The sequence below is a fragment of the Seriola lalandi genome, unplaced genomic scaffold, assembly GCF_002814215.2.
Source record: "Seriola lalandi dorsalis isolate HSWRI2012SDOR001 ecotype SW California unplaced genomic scaffold, Sedor1 jcf7180002054850, whole genome shotgun sequence".
NCBI classification, from domain to species: Eukaryota; Metazoa; Chordata; class Actinopteri; order Carangiformes; family Carangidae; genus Seriola; species Seriola lalandi.
The window spans coordinates 2,669,061-2,690,757 of NW_019525403.1; the positions used below are offsets into that span (position 1 = coordinate 2,669,061).

The window sequence follows — 21,697 nt, forward strand, 5'->3', positions numbered from 1 at the left end:
CAACGATGTCAACTGTTCACTGAATCTTTTCTTGGTACACCCACTGGAGGAAACTGACACTGAGCCAAACGACCGAATCTCTGAGGTGTTTTTTTGTGAATGAAGCGAGCGTCTGATGCTCTGGTGGTCCACCCACAACAGGAAGAAGAAAATCCCTCTGAGCTCCCCACTGTGAGCCTGACTTACTGTTTCACAAATAAAAACAAAACACTATGACGTTGTAATTGACTCATTGTGTGTTCACTTGTGTATGCCAGTTTGCTGGGGCTAAAACTGGCCTTTTTTTCCCCAAAATGTCAAACACAGTTCAGTCAGGGAAGGCAACACAAGTTAACATTAACATCTCTTCTAACGCACTTAAACCGAAATGAAGACAATAAGACCAATAAGACCAGTCTGTGAAATCTACGCTTCAGGTATCGAAGCCGGGACTTGGAATCCCACATACAGCTGATCACTTGAATTCTTTTGATTGACAACATTTCAGTCATTGGACCTTGATTAGGAAAATTGTACCTAACGTTTATAGCACCTGCAACATTTATATAAATATGACCTCTGTGCATCCGACCATTGAGCTTGTCTGAAGGTCTGGAGCCCAGAGGCAAAGTTGAAAAGGGTCACAACAGGGTGAGGCAGGCAGGGGTCAAAAACACAGAAGGTAGTCCCAAACAGGCAAGAAGACATAACGAAGCACAGACGAACAGTCCAAACACAGGTAAAGGTAGAAACAGGGGAAACATAGAGTAGAGGCAAATGATAATGTTGTGGCAAATGAAGGATATACAATGAAAACCACAAAGCCAGGAAGTAAAAAACACATAAGGTGAGTGATTTCAAAATAAAACAGGAAATACTACAAAGACTCCAGGTGGGATACCGCACAGAGGGTCAGATCGTGACATTGTTTGATATGACCAATGGGAGCATCTCTTGAAATACCTCCACCGGACCTTCATTGTCATGGTTACAAAAACACATGGTTAAGCTTATGGAATGGTAATAGGTTTAGGCACAAAAACTACTTGGTTAGGTTTAGGGACAGATCATGGTGTGGGTCAAAAGAAGTACTTGCTTAAGGTAAGAAGACCTTCGTGTTCATGGGTACAATAACATGCATTAATGTTGTGGCATGGATAAAACAAACAATATCGACTATTGGTTTCAAAAAGCAGATGAACTGCCCTGGGTTTTGTCGAACCGTCCATCCTAACACCAACTTTGTTTGACGAAACTGATCCCTCCTTTGCTCCCATCATAATTTACCACGGCCACTAGAGGTCACCTGACAATGAAGTATAACTGTGGGTCATAATAAAGTGTTGCAACAGTGAATACAATGTTAACGGATAAAGAATAATGCATTTAGCTGTATGACAGATGAATATCAAACAGGGGTTGTTTCAGAATGTGTATTTATAGCTGCCTAAGAAAACCCACAGGAATCTGTTGCAGATTTCCCATCACGTTTTCCATTGTTTTTCCATTGTGTGCGTGTCTTCCTCTCTGCATGAGTTTCTGGTGGAATCCCAGTTTTCAGTGTGGGGTCCTCCAGGCTCCACGCAGACAGCTGAATGGTATTTCCACACTGCTCTCAGGCACTTGTTACAGAAGGGAAGCCCCACTTAATGGGGTACACCTCATAAAGAAGGAGGTTGGTCATTTTCCTGTGGTTTTACTGAGCGTGTGGTGGGGAGGAGGGAGTCCACATTCGGGGGTTTCTCTCCAGTATCGGTCCTAATGGAAGTTTGTGCGCCACATGATTACAGGATTATCTGTTGGTGATTATTTAACATGGCATCACAGATCGGTTTTTCCAAGGTTTTTGGTTGAAAGAATTCATTTAACCTCCTGGTCGTCCATCCAAACCTCCAGCTGTCGCAGTGGCGGCAAAGAAAGCAGCTCAGCCCAGATGTGCAACTCCCCCCTCCATCTGCTCATAGTGGATCCTGAGACAGTCACAGGCCAGATGGGATTTGCCCTCCCTCCAGCTCTGCCCCCGGGGCCTCCTCCCTGCTGGACGTGTTCTGAATACCAGCACATAGAGGCATCTCGACCTGTTCCGAGACTGTTCTGGAGATCGAAGCTCTTTACACTTAAATATGACGCCCAGTTTTATTGTTTCAGTCACTACTCAAAGCACGTAGCAACCATGACCAACCAAGACTATCTTTTAAAAACGACTTTTCTAAACTGCTAATGAATACCATTAAGGAGGCGTCTGATTGGTCCCAAATTTGTTCTGCAGCATGGCAACAAGCGACAGTAAGAACACCACCATGGAGTCAGTCTGGGATCACATAAAAACGATGAAGAACTTAGACAGGTTCTCCAAGATGAAGAACTGTGTCAAGGTGTACCCGTAAAAAAATGTAATATATGACATATATGTCCCTATATCAAGAGTGATGTTGCCATATATGTCACCTATAAGGAGATATATTATTATCACATATATACATCCTCTGGATATATGAATATATAAGTTTATAATAAATTGGATATACCCATTGTAAAATGTATATGTATATATATATTAAAAATATCTGTGATAAATGTTTACATAGAACACATATGTTTTCTATTCAATAAATGTATGCAAGTTTAATAAAGCAACATACGTGTTAAAATATCTATATGTTTAGATATGTTTTTCTTGTTAATTTCACATTTGGTTTAAACATGTATAGCTAAAAGTGATATTAGACTTTTGGACCCTACTGTTTATAATATCAGTATGTACTGATAGGCTGTGGGATTTATATATATTGATGTAACATATGTCTACAATACAAACATACATACATAAATTTGGGTTATATATATATATATATATATATATATATATATATATATGTTTTTTTTCTAGAACATGTTGGAGCAGAAACCTTTTCCCCACATTGACTGTATCTGCTTTACAGACAAAATTTACAACAGCCTTTAGATCGTAAGTCACTGTTACGAGTGACAGGCCGAGCCATCAGCTCATGAGAGCGGCCGCCCACGTAAAGGAGAACGCATTTATCTCTATTTCCACTGATCTTTGCCTGTGACTGAAAAAAAAAAATGTAATGCATTTGCATATGTTCTGCTCAACAGATAATCCATTATGAAACCGAAGGTGAAATGACTTGGCTTTAATAAATGATAAGCTTCAGCACTTTGCCATTCAAATTCATCATGAAAGGAAAGAAAGTATATCAAAACTGTGATAACAGAATGTCATTCAATTTTATTATTGGTTTTTTAATAATGACACAAATGCTGCAGTGGCCAAAGAGGACCATCCCTCTGTACAGCGCTCTACTGCCATCTAGTGTCATTAATGACACACTGCTGCAGTGGGGTCGCTTTCCACTCACAGAGATCAAACATACATTGTTGTGAACGAGCAAATCCAAAACCGAGAGAGCAGAATCTGAACCGTAGAAAATCTGTGACATCGTCGTGGTCCTCAGTTGCAGAGGTCGGTGCTGCAGCACCTGGCGATCACGCCTGGTGTTTCGATGTAGCCCTGACACGCGTCCATGCTTATGCACTGACGGAACGAAGTGTCTAGAAAAACATGGATATATATGTTAGTTTATTGTTTTGTTACTTCCACTGTTATTTCTAACAACACTGAGGTGGTCTTCTGGTCATCCAGAGATCCCTTATGATTTACTTCCAGTGTAAGTGATGGGGAACAAAGTCCAAAGACCAGCGGCTGGTTGCACAAAATACATTTACTTTTCTACTTGAGTATAATACTTAAGGTTTAATTTCTCTTTAGCTGAGGGAGTTCAAAGGTTTTGCACAGAATCTTTTAAAAAGTTTCCTAAAAAGCCCCATAAACTATAAGACTTTAATCTATTCCTTGAGTATAATACTAAACCTTAAATACTTGAGTGAACATTTTAAGGAAAAAGACTTAAAAAGGTGTTTTTTGCAACTGTTTTCATTTAAGGAATTTAATTTAAACCCTTTTTTTATTATTTTAAGGCAACCTTGACTTAGAATTTAAGGAAAATCTTATCCTGAGGTATTTTACGCAACTGGCCCCGGGTTCTGTAGATGAATACACTCCACTAGGTTTGCAACACAGCACCTAATGTAATTAAAAGATCATTTCAGCTCTCCTCTTTTTATTAATTACTTAATATAAATGAATTAAGAAATTGATGAAAAGCTAATTAATATTGGGAAAAGGTGAGAATCTTTCCGACTTACTCAGCGGGTACGGCATCATGACAGCAGAGCAGGCGTCGGCGGCCCCTGAACAGGTCTGGGTGCTGGTGGGCGTGCACAGGGCCCCTCCCTTTGAGAAACAGAAGTTGCACTTCAATGCATCACCTGGGAACAAAAGAAAGAGAGAGAGAGAGAGAGAGAGAGAGATAAAGAAACAGAATAATATGCAAAGAAATAAGTGAATGAAAATAATAAGTATTGTAATAGAACACATTTAAAAATACAGTATAATTATTTATAAAAAAAAAAGAAGAGATAGTAAGAGATCAATAACAAAATGTAAATTAGACAGTGGGGATGGGCTGCAACAACTTTTCATTAATCCATCACTAACTTTTTACGACCAATAGGCTCAAAGTTAGGGATTTCTTAGCTCGTAAAAGCCTTAATAATGTGTTGCTGGGAAACATCCAATTAAAAGCAATCAGCTATATAAACAGGAAGTCGCTGTCACATCACAAGATATGGCATGTATTAAATCGACCATGAAAAAATAAATGTTTGTCAATGAGTTGGAGCTGACTGAAAGGCCGCGGTTACTCTGATAACCACTCTCTACGAACTGCAGTGAACAGAATATCTCAGATGGTGGGGTCAGAGTTCAAATCGATTGACCCGACCAGTCCAGACTGGTGGTAGTGGTGTGATGGTGCGGTGAGTATCGTTGCTGTTCATCCCTTTATGACCACAATTCACCATCTGCTAATGGCTCCTTTGAAAATCTGTCTCGAGTCGTTTCTTGTGTGTCTTCACTCTCTAACCTTTCAAATATCTTGAGCAGTCCCCCAACCTTTTTCCAACCAATGACTCACTTGAGTGGACCCCGTAACAATGTTGGTGATGGGCCACTTGCAATACCTTCTCAGCCCACCAGAGGGCCCCATCCAACAGCTTGGGAACCACTGATCTAGTGACTGTAAAGGCCACAGCATATGATTCTCCTCATATTTACTTTTACCTGATAATTACCTTAGTATGATAATTACACAAATTGCCCAACATGCAACTAGACATATTACTAAGCTCTCTAAGAATAAAAACATGCATACCTTGATCCAGAGTCAGCAGGAGAAGGATGGTGCACACGGCGGCCTTCATTTTCTATCTGGAATTCAAAAATTAGAGATTAATTTCTCAAACTTTTGCTCTGGCCTTCAGACTGATGCAACCCTACAGCGATCCACCAGGGTCAGAATTCAGCACATAAACATTACAGATCACACATGTCAGACACAACAAAAGACGGCGTTAGCATCACACCTGAAGCATGAATCTACCTGTAACACATAAATGCTGGGATGTTACCTTGTGCTTAGATGCAAAGTCCAAAACATGTGTTCACCAGAGAAGCTCTGCCTTTATACTCTTCAGGCTGCACACTCAGCACTGCGCATCAACTAGATTCAGGTAAATTCACCTGAAATTAAGGAAGAAAGGCTAAAGGGAACTAAACACACTTCGAACAAATATGTCGCATTTAATCTTCTCATCATTTAATCTGCTTCCTCTTTGGAGCTCTACTTCCTTTAGGTGGAGTTTCCATGTCACTTTGTTCGAGTGTGTTTAGTTCCTAAACACGTTCGAACAAAGTGAAGCTCGAACAAATATGTCGCATTTAATCTTCTCATCATTTAATCTGTTTCCTCTTTGGAGCTTTACTTCCTTTTAGTTGGAGTTTTCATGTTCAGTTTTGATGCTGCAGAGGAAATATGATGCTTTCTCAAGAAGGTGCTTTAAAGGACCCATATAGGGTTAGGGTTAGATGTGCGTGAGTTGTTTTATTATAAAGCACGTCTATATTAATACTGTAAAAGTATCAGTCCACAGTTCTATGCAAACAGCCTGTAGTGTTTTACCTGAAATCTGTCTTATTTTTATTACATCACTCAGAAAACAGTCAGCCAATCAGAAAATAGGCTCAGAGCCTCCTCTTTTCTGATTGGCTCGTCGACCTGTTGTCACTAGAGCTTCATAGAGAAGCCTGAGAGAGGAGATGTAAAACTACATGGACTTTTAATATCCTTCTCTGTACAGTCATTTCTTGTTCTATATGTGCAGCACTGTGAGCACAACCTGGTTAAACTGATCAGCACACCTTAGAAAGAGTTTGCTTTACCCCATTGGATGTTAATGCACTCCACACTTAGCACTCTGCAGTGTAGATATATAATATGAAATCACACAAAGCCAAAAACGTGTTTGTTTAGGCCTGAAATTTTATTTTGCACGAAGCTGAACATTTTGAAAATCGTTTTTTCCATGAGGGAACCACTGCAATGCGAACTTCGGGGCTCTGCAGGTCATCGTCTCAGTTGCACTGGTCCGTGGAGCACGTGAAGACTTGAAAGTTGGGAGTGGACTGTAAAATGAAGGCGTCCGATCTCTTCATGCACCTCTTGAAATACGAGGACTCTGTGGTTGAACAGAAGAACAATATGAAGCTGCGACACACTTGGCACACACAGAATCTCCCAGCTGTTATTAGAAAGAACTTTAATTGAATTTCATTTATATGGAGATTATTTTAAAGGAAAGCACAAAAACACCTCTGCCACCAAAAAGAGTGGGAATTGAAGAAACGACAATGGCGCAAACGTCATCGGCTCCCTGGCAGGTCTCCACTGTGTTGGTACAAGAGCCTCTAGCTGAATATGGAACACAGCGGTTGCACTTCAGAGCCACAGCTGGAAAAGAAATGATTGATACAGCCCATACATATTATTATACATACATACACACATATATATTATATTATCATATATATCTAACCTATAAAAATATATACATTTATGTCTGTATGCTTATATTGTAGACATATGTTCCATAAATACAAATCCATCCACAAGCCTGTCAGTATATGTTGATATTATAAACAGTGAGGTCCAAAAGTCTGAGACCACTTCCCCAGAATGTGAAATTAGATAAGAAAAACATTATAGATTTTTTAACATGTATGTTTTTTTTTTAATAAACTTGCATAAAAACATTAAAGATATAATGTTAAAACATGTTAACACATAATTTTTACATAGAAAACATATGTGTTTTATGTAGAATTTCATCACAGATATTTTTAATATGTATACAAATTTTACTATGGGTATTTCACATACGTTATAAACTTATATCTTCATATATCCAGAGGATGTATATATTTAATAATAATATATCCCCTTATAGGTGACATATATGGCATCATCACTCTTGATAAAGGGACATATGTCATATAACACATTTTTGTATGGGAGTACCTACGACATTTGTGTCACAATCTTTCTGCCCCGTTTCCTGTTTTATTTTGAAATTACTGTCCATCTGTGTCGGTTGTGATTTTACTTCCTGTCTTTATGTTTATTGCGTCTGCATTTGGGTCTTTTTTCCCCCTGTGTTCTCTTGGCATTATTATGTTTTATAATTATGTATTTTGTTTCTTAGTTTGAATGACTTGTTGATGCTGGTTTAAGTTGAATTCGTCACCTTTGACCCAGGTACTTTTAGATTTAACCCCTTCGGATTCGTTGTGGCTCGAACAAAATCTTATATTCCATTGAGCGATCAAAACAAAAACACAAAAAGAAAAACGCAGCAAATTCACAAAGCGGACTTACCACTGCTGATGCAGACAATCAGGAGAACGCAAGCAAGCTGTAAGGCTTTCATTTTCCACTCTCCCTGAAGACTTGATTACTGTTAAAGACACTGCAAACATTAGAAGAATGTCATTTACTTTAAGTGCTGTCGGTAGAATGTCAATATACATATAAATCCCAGAGATAAAATCTGGGGTTTGTTTCTGAAAGAAGGATTTGAGAGTTAACCTGATCTTTTAACTCGTAATTCATCAAAAAATCTAGAATTTCCGACCTGACCTACAAACATCAGAGTAAGCTCAGTTCAGCTTTTAAGTAGCTGAGAATTTAGTCCGACAACCCTTTCACTGATAGGCAGCCTCAAATTGTTCCCTTAGAACTCGTCTTTGTGAGTTCCGGGGACTTAAAGTAGTAAGGGTCCTCGGATAAGAACTCTACAGAGTGACCTTATGTAAAACCAACCACAAAATGACCACTGTAGTTAAAAACATGAAATGAATAATTACCTGCTTGTGTTTTCTCCACGATGTGTGAAGCTCCACTGGCAGAAATTTATACCCTGCTCATTCTAAGTGTTGAATCAAAGTGGAAATCCCGTTTTTTACCAAAACCCAAAGAACAAAACATGCCGATGGTTGCGCAAAGGCAAACAGTGATTGTGAAACTGAAACTCCTTTCATCCAAAATAAAACTTCCCCAGTGTGTCAACACAGTACTCTTAACCAAACTGTAATTCCCTTCATGTATTTTCCCCTATTTAAAATCCCTGCACAGCAACTTGGGTACCTTCAATTTTTCTACTCTCTGAGATAAAATAAAAATCAGGGGGGAAAAACAGGACCCCAGTCTGTAAAAAAATGTCAAGTACCCTCACCAAAATAAATAATTGCTCTTCTCTTATAATTATTGTATTTCTTTTGTGTTATGTCAAGGCCGGACGCATTATGTTTTCAGGTTGTTCATACCTCCCATTCTTGTGAACGCAATTTCTCACTAAGGCCTTGAGGGAATTTCTTGGACTGAAGGCTCATACTTATTAGATTTTTGGTGGTCAAAAGGTCAAAGGTCACATTATGGCCTTGTGAACACAATATCTAGGGAGCTCCTCAAAGAAATCCCTTCAAGTTTTCCCAATGTAAAGACACATGATCAGGATTATCATGGAAAGCCTTTGTGGCTACTGTCCCCAAAAGTCCTGCAAAACAAACGACCTGCAACAACATTTCAAATTGGAAAATTTCGTTCCCAAGTCAGTTTTTTTAAGGATTCTGTTATGGACATTCTCAGTGATACATGCAGCTGTTTCGTGGCCCAGTGATAGGGGAGAGATGTTTTCCCGTGTAAAGTGTTTTCATGTAAAGGTTTGTTTTTTTTTAGGAAAATAGGATTAATTTATTTAAAATCGTAGTACTTTGTGATTAAAAGCAACACAGTAGGATGTAAAAGACAAACGATATGAAACAGATCTGACGTTTCGCCGCTCTGTGGCTTCTTCAGAGGAGTGAAAAGAGAAACTGACAAGTCAGGCTTTATATAAGAGAGAGAGAGAGAGAGAACGAGGTTGTAATCCCCAAACAGCTGTTGGTAATCAGGTTCACCACCTGTCCTTAATCAGCTTCATCAGCCAGTGCTGAGTTCTGTTGTTCCGATGGTCACTTTGTTATTTTGTAAAGAGGAGGAAGAAAAAGAAGATACTGCGGCACTGGCAGGTTAGGTGTAGAAAAATAGATTTTTTTAAAGATGGGACCACTCGGCCAGATAGTGGGCACGGGCACGCAGCCACAATATAAGTGCCAAAATAATTCACATGCAACATAAAAAAAGAAAATAAATAATAAAAAAAAAAAACATATACACACACATATATACACTCAAACAAATAAAGAAAGGAAAATCCTAGTCCTTTTATGTACATTTTTACCACTCCAGAATCCTGGCTTCCACCAGTTACATCTCCCATCATGTTTATCTCCACTGTTTGTTTTAGGCTCCTCCCACTTCCATTCACAATCAAGTCTCCAAATTTCTATAAACTTAACTTCCTTCCTTAATAAAGTTTTTAAACATAATTAAACATGATTAGTTTATAAACAAATTTTAAAAATAATTGCTTTTTAATAAAGATTTTAAGCCTACAGATTTTAAACATGATACTATTTATTGACATTAGCCATGATTACTTTTTAATAAAGATTTTAAACCTAAGCATGATTGTTTTTTAATAAAGTTTTAAACTTAATTGGTTTTTAATAAAGATTTCAAACATGATTGATTTTTTTAATAAAGATTTTAAACGTAATTGATTTTTGGGTTAGGGTTAGGGTTAGGCTGTCGTCCCATGCATGTTTCTTTGTTTTTTTTGCTTTGTTGCTTACCTTTTAGTGTATTTTTTTTATTTGCCTGCTTTTCCTATTTGTTTTTTGCGTTTTGCTTTGCGTTTTTGTTTTGTTTGATGCTGTGCTCGATTGTTTAGCCATTACCATTGTCCCTCTTATACTGTTTTTATCCCGCATGCTTGTCTTGCTGCATGTGCTACTTTTCCCTGATGCCGTCGTCTGCTAGCCACGTGCTTATGTTTAGACTGTATGTATCTTGTTTGTTCTGTGTGCTGCTGTCTTTTAACTTTAAACCCTTTTAGTCCCTCCCCCTTTCCCCCAAGAGGCTCTTGACTTTACAGAGTGTTCTTAAACTTTTAGTGCAGTGCAATACATTTGCTGTTCATTTGATGTTTATCTTTATCCTGTTGTTTTCCTCCTCCACTTCCGCACTCGGTCTTCCCTGGGGATCAGTTTGCAGCCTGCGATACTTCATTATTCTTGCTCCGTTTCCATGGTGAAGCTTTGTTTCACTTTCGCGAAAATTGCGACGCGGACTGTTTTCTCCATATGAAGGTACTGTGAGTTTTTAAAGTTGTACTCGTTAACACCTGTCGTCTGACGATTAAGTTGTTGTGGTGTTATTTTAACGTCTTTACAATGTTACAGTCAAAAAATATATGCTAAACAAAACTTCATAACACCCCTCCCCCTCCCCTCCTTCGAACGAACGTTGTGACGCAGATCATTTTCTCCTCTGAAGGTAATGTTGGCGGTTTTTAACTGAGTTACAGCAGAAACTTTAGTTGACGTATTGTGCTGTTATTATTATAATGTTACTGTAACCGAGTCAGAGTGCAGTAATGTCCGTCACAGCTGTTTAGCACACGGTAACATCGGTGACGCAGTTAAGTTTCTCCTCTCATGGTAATGTGAGTAGTTTTTAATATTGTACTCGTTAACAGCTATGGTCTGAGTTATCTGACGCTCAAGTTGTTATGGTGTTATATTAATGTCATTACAATGTTACCGTAACTGAGTCAGAGTACTGTAAAGTCTGGACGGACTTTAATGTTTAAAGTCCGCCATGTTGTGTTTTTGTTTACAGTTGACGCAACAGTGGACGTGTTGTGTTTTTGTTTACAGTACACGCGGTGAGATAAGAGTAGAAGCAGTTTGACGTCAAATTAAGTTTAAATGTTATTATCAAGGCTTCATTGAGACCCACAGTCATTTATTTTGGAACTTTCTAAACTAGTTGTTAAGAAGGATATGATTTTGCATTTGAACTTCCGGTGCCGGACAATAACTAAGAACACTTACTCCCGTACTTTACCTAAGTACTGTAGTTAACTACATTTCGGAGACACAACGTTTATTTCGCTGGGATTTTAATAAAAAGCTAATGAGCACTTTATAATAATGGTAATAACTATGTAATAATATGAAACACTATTACAGATAAAACTACCTAAGAGTAAATAAAACAGTTCAAAGCAGCTCCAGGACAACATTAAAGTTCTACTGACATGCTCCTCACTTCACTGCAGCTCCATGACGCCATCTAGTGGGCTGATAGAAGTAATGCAGCTGACGACAGCTTCCTCTGCCTCACTGCTGTCTGGCTGCATTCAGTTGACACTGATATGAATCAGAGGAGAACAGTAAATCAGTGGACGAGCAGCTGATGTTATTAATGGGAGAAATTATGAAAATTTCAGTTGATGTGTAGATTAATGATGTGTGTTTCCTCTGCAGATGAAGGTAGAAAGTGTGCGTGGGCTGATGTGGATGTGAACTCAGCAGCATGACTCACTGTGAGGACAGAGAGGGAGGGGCCCCTCCCTCTAAGTGTTCAAGCCCAAAGCAGCAGGACACACCAGACTCTGCTGGACCTGGACCTGGACCTGGTTGTGCACTTGAACCTGCACCCAGCTGTGTGCCCATGAAGAGCCAATGGTTCACAGAGCCTCCTCTTCATTTCAGCCAATCTGTTGATGGAAGGTCAGAATTTAAAACTGTCAGAAAGATATTTCACACTAAAAGTTAGTTGTTGTGTTTATTCAAAGATATTTTTCATCAGATTTAATCCAACAGGCACATTTATCAGTTCTGTTTTTGTTTCAGGATCCAGCAGCAGAGACCAGACTCTCCTGAACCCAGCTGTCTGTCTTTAAAGAGCGATGGGTCGATGGGCCGGTTCATTGATTTTAAAGGACGACATCCATCAGTTGATCAGATGTAAGCTGTAACTGACAGTAAGACTCAGGTTATTGTGGAAAAGAACTAGTTTGTACGACATGTTGTGTCTAACTCCCTCAGTTTGATATGTTGAATTGGTCATAGTGGTATTTTTGTACGAACTCGCTCCTGTCTGTTGTGTTAAAGCTACTGCATTACGTGTTAATACAAACTCAACACTTTCTGTGGTTTCAAATTAAAAGCCCTCTAGCGTTTCAACACAGTGTTGTTTGATTATAGTCTACATCTAGCGACAATTTGTCAAATTCCAGACTTTCCAGATTATAGGAAAATCTGTTACGGTCCATCTATAAAGTGCTGAGAAAGAAGTTCAAACCCAGCCAACTCTCTCACATTCACACAGCTGACCAATCACTGAGGGAGGTGGGTGTTTCAGATGTTGTTCAACCATCTGAGAAAGTGAATCTACTCTGAGTAAACTGATCCGTTAAAATGTTCCTGATTCGTGTTTGAACTCACTCATTTACTGGTTCATTGCCATGTTTTTTGACTGAGCTGTTGATTCTCAGTGGGATCAGCAGGACTAGTAACCCTTACCGCTACAGGGAGTCGTCTGATTCACTGTTCACATCCAAACATGACTTCATGGACCTTTAGCTTGTGTCTGTCTCTGTGTGGACAGACATAATGTGAGCTCATTCTTCATGATTCCTCCACAGAGTGGACCAGGAGAGCTCAGAGGTTCCTAGTGGTCAGTCTGCCCAGCAGCATCAAACACAGCTGGACTCCATATTTATGGTCTGTACATGTACAACTACTGTTCCATCTGTTGTGTTCACAATAATGTCCATGCTGCACTTTTCAGACCAGTGGATTATCAGTCTGTCCAACATGGATCTGATGTTTGGGTCCATGGTTTTAGTTTGATGGTGTCATTTATATAGTTTTCTGTTCCAGCTGCTGGAAGAGAACATGGTCACTTTTGTGAAGAACGAGCTGAAGAAGATCCAGAAGTTTCTGAGTCCAGATTTCCCAGAATGCTCAGAGAGTCAGAGGGAGGATGAGGAGGTGATGGATGGTGAGGATGAAGAGCAGAGAAGGAATAGCAGAGAAGCATTTCTGAAGTTCACAGTGAACTTCCTGAGGAAAATGAAGCAGGATGACCTGGCTGACTGTCTGCAGAGCAGTAAGAGGATTTTTCTAAAGATTTACTAAATTCTCAGTAGATGGAGGGAAATATATTCATATATGTATTCTTTAGAGGAATTAAAATGGTTTATATTTTTTCATGAATCAGTTACAGATCTTATTTCTTGTGTGTTAATTTAGGAACTCCTGCATTTAGTCAACATAAACTCAAATCTAACCTGAAGAAGAAGTTCCAGGGTGTGTTTGAGGGGATCGCTAAAGCAGGAAAACCAAACCTTCTGAATCAGATCTACACAGAGCTCTACATCACAGAGGGAGGGACTGGAGAGGTCAATGATGAACATGAGGTCAGACAGATTGAAACAGCATCCAGGAAACCAGTCAGACCAAAAACAACCATCAGACAAGAAGACATCTTTAAAGCCTCACCTGGAAGAGATGAACCAATCAGAACAGTGATGACAAAGGGAGTGGCTGGCATTGGGAAAACAGTCTTAACACAGAAGTTCACTCTGGACTGGGCTGAAGACAAGGCCAACCAGGACATACAGTTCACATTTCCATTCACCTTCAGAGAGCTGAATGTGCTGAAAGAGAGAAAGTTCAGCTTGGTGGAACTTGTTCATCACTTCTTTACTGAAACCAAAGAAGCAGGAATCTGCAGGTTTGATCACTTCCAGGTCGTGTTCATCTTTGACGGTCTGGATGAGTGTCAACTTCCTCTGGACTTCCACAACACTGAGATCCTGACTGATGTTACAGAGTCCACCTCAGTGGACGTGCTGCTGACAAACCTCATCATGGGGAACCTGCTTCCCTCTGCTCGCCTCTGGATAACCACACGACCTGCAGCAGCCAATCAGATCCCTCCTCAGTGTGTTGACGTGGTGACAGAGGTCAGAGGGTTCACTGACCCACAGAAGGAGGAGTACTTCAAGAATAGGTTCAGAGATGAGGATCAGGCCAGCAGGATCATCTCCCACATCAAGACATCACGAAGCCTCCACATCATGTGCCACATCCCAGTCTTCTGCTGGATCACTGCTACAGTTCTGGAGGAGGTGTTGGAAACCAGAGAGGGAGGAGAGTTGCCCAAGACCCTGACTCAGATGTACATTCATTTCCTGGTGGTTCAGTCCAAACTGAAGAACGTCAAGTATGACAGAAGATCTGAGACAGATCCACACTGGAGTCCAGAGACCAGGAAGATGATTGAGTCTCTGGGAAAACTGGCTTTTGAGCAGCTGCAGAAAAGAAACCTGATCTTCTATGAATCAGACCTGACAGAGTGTGGCATCGATATCAGAGCAGCCTCAGTGTACTCAGGAGTGTTCACACAGATCTTTCAAGAGGAGAGAGGCCTGTACCAGGACAAGGTGTTCTGCTTCATCCACCTGAGTGTTCAGGAGTTTCTGGCTGCTCTTCATGTTCATCTGACCTTCATCAAGTCTGGAGTCAATCTGCTGTCAGAAAATAAATCAACCTCCCAGAAGTCTGAAAGAAGAAAAGTTGAATCTACAGAGATACACTTCTACCAGAGAGCTGTGGACGAGGCCTTACAGAGTCCAAATGGACACCTGGACTTGTTCCTCCGTTTCCTCCTGGGTCTTTCACTACAGACCAATCAGACTCTCCTACGAGGTCTCCTGACACAGACAGGAAGTGACTCAGAGACCAATCAGGAAACAGTCCAGTACATCAAGAAGAAGATTGAAGAGACTCCCTCTGTAGAGAAAAGCATCAACCTGTTCCACTGTCTGAATGAGTTGAATGATCGTTCTCTAGTGGAGCAGATCCAACAGTCCCTGGGAGCAGGTAGCCTCTCCACAGATAAACTGTCTCCTGCTCAATGGTCAGCTCTGGTCTTCATCTTACTGTCATCAGAAGAAGATCTGGACGTGTTTGACCTGAAGAAATACTCTGCTTCAGAGGAGGCTCTTCTGAGGCTGTTGCCAGTGGTCAAAGCCTCCAAGAAAGCTCTGTAAGTGTATAGATAGTTGGATTTATTCATCATTATATAAAAATACTGCTATCATTTCGCCAGGAGAGAAAATCAGTTCCCGTTTTCTGTCATTCCTTATCATCTCCTAAGAGTGGCGAAAGTAGAGAAAAACCTTCCCACCCTGAGAACAGCCTCGACCGGTTGGGTTGTTGTAATGGTGACAATAATAGTAGTGAGGATTAGTTATTTGTCCTCTCATTATTTACATTTCAGACTGGGAGGCTGTAACCTCTCAGTGAGAAGCTGTGAAGCTCTGGCATCAGTTCTCAGCGCTCGGTCCTCTAGTCTAAGAGAGTTGGACCTGAGTAACAACAACCTGCAGGATTCAGGAGTGAAGCAGTTGTTTGCTGGACTGGAGAGTCCACAGTGTGCACTGGAAACTCTCAGGTGAGATCAAGTTACAGTCTGTTATCACCATTTGTTAAATCTCCAGATAAACTAATTTTCGGCCCACAGGTAAATTTCAAGTCTATTATTGTCCTCTGAGCTGTAGCTCAAACTGAAATCCCTATTATTTCTTGTTGTGTTTTAGTCCAGACTCAACATTAAAGGTGATAACTATTGAATGCAAATGTTATTTGTGTTCTTTTTCCAAATTTCCTCTTCAGGCTGAGTGGCTGTAACCTCTCAGAGAGAAGCTGTGAAGCTCTGTCCTCAGTTCTCAGCTCCCATTGCTCTAATCTGAGGGAGCTGGACCTGAGTAAAAATGACCTGCAAGATTCAGGAGTGAAGCACCTGTCTGCTGAAGTAAAGAGTCCACAATGTACACTGGAAACTCTCAGGTCAGATCCAGTTATAATTTGTTTCAAATGACTGGAAATACCTCTCTAGTCCAACATGCCGACATTAGAGAGGTCCATACAGTTTAAACAGCTCTCTAATGGTGTTCGCAGAAGTTTCATGGAAACTTGTCACACATGGAAAACCTTCTAGCTTGTTCTTCTGATTCAGCCTCATATATTGCACAGTACACATACAGTGATAGAAATAAAATGATCTATTTTTTTATATAATTTAATTAAACAATGCAGGTTTTTTGTTTTTTGTTTTAGTGTTCGTACGGACATCCGTCCGTCCCATTCTCCTGGACACAATATCTTAGTAACGTCTTGACAGAAATTCTTCAAATTTGGCACACACATTCAGTCGGACTCGAGAATGAACTGATTACATTTCGGTGGTCAAAAGTCAAAGGTTGTGGTGATCTCACAAAACACGGTTTTGGCCTTGTGAACGCGATATCTCAGTAACGCCTAGAAGGAATTTCTTTAAATTTAGTACAAACATTCACTTGGACTCAAGGAGGAACTGATTATATTTTGGTGGTCAAAGCTCAAGGTCAGTGTGACCACACAAAACACTTTTAGTCATTACTGAAGACTTCACACAGCAATTATGACAAAATTTCACACAAATGGTTCATATTTTATATGAGTCTTGATAAACAGGGTTATAGCCGAGTGGCGGAGGCATATACCCTTGAGGTGGTAATTGTAGTTAGAAACTGCTTTAATCATTATCTGTTAAATCTCTAACTTGTTTGGAGTATAGCAGAAACTAATGTGAAGAAATTTCAAAAGCTTCCCACCAGACATAGAAGCAATATTTTGTGTTCACTAAACAAATTTAAGTCTTATTTTTGGCCCAAAGCTGAGTTTCAGGTCTATACTATTGTCCTCTGAGCTGTAGCACAAACTAAGATCCATATTATTTGTTATGTCTTTGACTCAACGTCAAAGGTATTGCTATTGAACCTAAATGTTATCTGTCTTTTTGTTCCAAATGTCCTCTTCAGACTGAGTGGCTGTAACCTCTCAGAGAGAAGCTGTGAAGCTCTGTCCTCAGTTCTCAGCTCCCAGTCCTCTAGTCTGAGAAAGCTGGACCTGAGTAACAATGACCTGCAGGACTCAGGAGTTAAGCAGCTGTCTGCTGGACTGGAAAGTCCACACTGTGAACTGAAAAGTCTCAGGTCAGGTTTCACCAACTTGTTTCACTTATGAACAATTTAAAAACTTAAAAAAAAGACAAGAATAACCAATAAGACCTCAAAGAATTGACAGAGGTTTCCTTTGTGTTGTTTTGTTTGTCTGTAGGCTGTCAAACTGTCTGATCACAGAGGACGGCTGTGCTTCTCTAGCTTCAGCTTTGACCTCCAACTTTTCCCATCTGAGAGAGCTGGACCTGAGCTACAATCATCCAGGAGACACAGGAGTGAAGTTGTTGTCTGCCGGACTGGAGGACCTAAACTGGAGACTGGACACTCTCAGGTATGGAGAGGCCTGCTCCAGCCACAGATAGGAAATTTGTGTTGTGTTTAGGAGGACAATAGATTGTCACAATAAGTGCTAGAGTATCATTTGAAGGAGAAATGACCGAGGGCTACCTTGGAGCAAAGGAAATTATTTGAAAAAATAGTAGCTAGCGTTGCTACTATTTTTTCAAATAATTTACTTCACTTGTTTGTCTTTGGAGAGTGAATAAAACTAATCCGCAGGCAGGTCTAAGTTAGGAATATAGGATGTAGATTGCATTCAGTAATCATATCATGGATAAAACAGCTCTTGTTGAGGGATCATACATTGAAAAGCAACATTTTAAGCTTAGAATCTTGTAAATGATGCGGCTACATGTTACTTATCCTGACAGGGATATAAAAAATGTTGTGAGATGGTCCAAGTCTGGTAGACAATGTACCATGGTCTGATTTGGAAGCATTATAGCAGGGAGGCTGGACTATCAATCTGTGATAGACTGGACAGCACTTGATCGATGGAGGGGCTTATTCTGATCATGCGATGGTCAGTTGGACATAGGACCATGAGGATGATAAATGCTGTATCTATAATCATCCCAGCTTTGTTCAAATGGAGACCACCTGCAGCCAAAATACGTTGACATTCCCAGAAGAGATTAAAGTTGTAGATTAAAATGCAAGAGCCAGGTGTCGAGGCTGAACAGTCTCCTGAAATGCCCTATTCCGCGTGCTGGGCCAGAAAGTAAACTCTGCAATGAAAACAGGGACTCTCATGTCTCATGTGTGAATGCTGAAAGAGAATGTGCCAGTCTGACGCCTCTCCTCCTTTCAGGGTGGAGCCTGCTGGAGTCCGAAGATTGAGGAAAAGTCTGAGGAAGTGTAAGTGTGTTTTTAATTTTATTCATGAAAACAAATCAGCACATTCAACCAGCTTCACATCTGTGAAGTCACAACCGTCACATCACTGATGTCATGAGTCATCATCAAACTATCAATAACTGATCAGATGATAGATCAATAACTGCAGCTGTGTCTTGTTCTCTCCATCAGATTCCTGTGAACTCACACTCGACACAAACACGGCGAACAAATACCTCAAACTGTCTGACAACAACAGGAAGGTGACACATGTGAGAAAGGATCAGTCATATCCTGATCATGCAGACAGATTTGAACGGCCTCAGATTCTGTGCGGAACTGGTCTGACTGGTCGCTGTTACTGGGAGGTCGAATGTAGAAAAGGGGTTAAGATATCAGTGAGTTACAGAGGAATCAGAAGGAAAGGAAACAAAAAAGACTGTGAGTTTGGAGGGAATGATCAGTCCTGGAGTCTGTACTTCTCTGATGTTGCTGGTTACTCTGTCTGGCACAATAACATAAGAACAGATATCTCCCCCTCCTCCTCCTCCTCCTCCTCCTCCTCCTCCTCCTGCTCTGTCTCTAACAGAGTAGCAGTGTATGTGGACTGTCCTGCTGGCACTCTGTCCTTCTACAGAGTCTCCTCTGACTCATTGATCCACATCTACACCTTCAACACCACATTCACTGAACCTCTGTATCCTGGCTTTGCAGCATGGCCTGGTTCCTCTGTCTCTCTGTGCTGAGTGTAGCAAAGAGAGCGTCCTGTTAGACAAACTAGGAAGTAAGAAGAACTAAGAGGGGAATGAACTGGAATACAGGACAGTCATCAGCTGGTGCAAGATCAACCAGCTTCAGCTTAACGCCAGCAAAACAAAGGAGATGATTGTGAACTTCAGGCGGAAGACATCCCACTTCACACCAGTGAACATCCAGGGACTGGACATCGAGGTGGTGGAGAACTACAAGTCCCTGGGGGTTCACCTCAACAACAAACTGGACTGGTCCACCAACCCCCACGCTCTCTAGTAGGTGAGAGGAGGATGTTACTGTCAGGCCTGGACTTGAAAGAGGACTCAGATGCAGAGTGTCAATAAGGCAGTCTTTATTTAAATACTCCTACCTCGAGAGGGAGTGACAAATAAAACCAACTATGAAAAATGATGCTATTCGGGAAAGAATCTAATAAACAAAACCCACTCCAACTGGAGGGACAAAACTGCTGAAACAAAAAAGGAATAAACCAACAGGAAATCACTCCACAAGGAGGCTACAAAAACTGCTATGAACTTGACAAACAAAACTCTACACTATGAGAATGCAAACAAAAAAATCACTCACAAGGAGGTAAAGACGAAGTATAAGGCAAAGACAAGGCGTGGACTGTGACAGTAAGCTGGGGTGCACGACAGGACGAGACACTCTGGCACAAATCAAAGGGAGACGCAGACTATAAGACACATGAGGGCAAATGGGGAACAGGTGGACACAATCAGGAATCAGGGAAGACACTCAGACAGGTGACACATGAGGAAGGACAAGTGACCGTGTGACAGTTACATTCTCTTTCACTCACATTTTCCCCTTCCACTCCTTTAAAGATTGAAGTTTCATAGTTTCCTTTTATATCTTACAGGATAAAAATGTTCTTTACTTGTCATTAAGTTTTTTCAGGCACTCACTAATAAAAACACTACAGTGAATATCAAGATGATGTCTTTCTCTGAATATCAATTCATTTTAATTCACTACTACAACCAGGGTTAAAGTGAGATTTTGCAGGTGGAACAATCCCCAAATTTGTGGATGGTGGGTGTTAATGTCAGTCCAAATCTGTTTAGCACGAATAGTAGCCCGGCTGTTTTTGCAAGTGTATATAGATATATATACATATATATATATTTGATATGATTTATTTACTGTAATACTAATACTAACTAACCACAAATCTATTTCAAAGAAATCTTTGTTTCTTTGCATCATGTAATTTTTGTTTATATCGCTGCCCTGAATCTTGCATGTTGGAAGTTTAGAAAAGGGCAAATATATTTCAATAAAAGAATATGAGAAAAAAAGTCTGTGTGAGAGAGTTTCATTTTTCAGTTGAAGACCCAGAGGAAACATGGAACATGTCTCAGTTATTCAAGCAGTTAGAAGACTCCTTGAAAAAACCCAAGTCCAAGACCAGAAGAAAGACTCAAATGCTTTTAGAGCAACTGTCCAAGTGGCTGAAAGCACAGGAATACTCTAACACTACTTAAATCCGTCAGGCCGAGACTCAAAGCAGCACTCGGACGCAGAGATTTTAGATAACAAAAGGCTTTTATTGAATTCACCGGAGACCTCGGAACCGAGTGACAAACAAATGGCTATAAACAAAACTATACACTAAACTCCGACTATAGAGAGAACGATAAACACTCCAAGAAGAGGGAAAAATAACTTTAATAAAAAGAAACAAATAAACACAAAACGCTCCGTATGGAGGAAAAACCTGCCCAAATAAAATAATTTGGCTACAAACAAATCACTCTTAAAGAGGGAAAAACCAAGAACTATGAATCTAAGCTAGAATATGAGTTAACAAACAAAAAAAAATCACTCGTCACGAGGAACATGCGGCTTCCTATGACAAGGGGAACACAGACTATTTAAACACATGGAGGGAAATAGGGGACAGGTGGAAACACTTAGGGGCAATCAGACTGACACATGAGGAAGGGCAAGTGACCTGAAACGAGAGGAGAATTACTTTTCAAAATAAAACAGGAAATGACAGGACAAAACAAACCAGAGACAAGACAACCTCCCCACGGTGTGACAAAATCAACCACCGGCGAAAAACGCTGAAGAGGTCTAACAAATTAAGTCCTAATATCCTGATGGTTTTAGGTGTTTCAACACTCAAGGTAGGCTGAACTTTTAAAGCTGAGGATGTGATTCTGCGTGTGTCATGAATTTTGAAGTTCAATAACCAGAGGAAAGAAATTCTTCAAATGAGAAACTTGGCTTGGATTAAGGTTTTATAAGTCTCTTATACCCTTTTGTGGTTGTGGGTTTGATCCTGGACATGTAAGTTTTTTAAAGTCCATCATCCAGA

At 40.2% G+C, this 21,697-nt stretch overlaps 1 protein-coding gene and 1 long non-coding RNA gene across 3 annotated transcripts; one reads left to right on the top strand and one right to left on the bottom strand.

The window, feature by feature from the left end:
- Window positions 1–3,207: 3,207 nt before the first annotated feature.
- LOC147817912 (uncharacterized) lies at window positions 3,208–5,551 on the bottom strand. Its single transcript, XR_015438510.1, has 4 exons — window positions 5,533–5,551; window positions 5,277–5,328; window positions 4,210–4,332; window positions 3,208–3,555 (listed from the first exon to the last, which is right to left on the bottom strand). It is a non-coding gene; the product is annotated as an uncharacterized LOC147817912 (long non-coding RNA).
- A 4,905-nt stretch (window positions 5,552–10,456) lies between these two features.
- Window positions 10,457–20,306, top strand: LOC111670374 (protein NLRC3-like). Of its 2 annotated transcripts, XM_023427088.2 has the most exons (12): window positions 10,458–10,708; window positions 11,891–12,136; window positions 12,260–12,373; window positions 13,054–13,132; window positions 13,292–13,520; window positions 13,664–15,464; window positions 15,699–15,872; window positions 16,094–16,267; window positions 17,281–17,454; window positions 17,579–17,752; window positions 18,572–18,618; window positions 18,790–20,306. In XM_023427088.2, the coding sequence occupies exons 2-12, from the start codon at window positions 11,940–11,942 to the stop codon at window positions 19,341–19,343; spliced, it is 3,717 nt and encodes a 1,238-aa protein (XP_023282856.1). In that variant the 5' UTR covers window positions 10,458–10,708; window positions 11,891–11,939; the 3' UTR covers window positions 19,344–20,306. The 2 variants fall into 2 exon arrangements, with proteins under 2 accessions (XP_087035646.1, XP_023282856.1); XM_087179520.1 differs by lacking the exons at window positions 15,699–15,872; window positions 16,094–16,267 and having other exon boundaries at window positions 10,457–10,708.
- The last annotated feature ends 1,391 nt before the right edge of the window (window positions 20,307–21,697 follow it).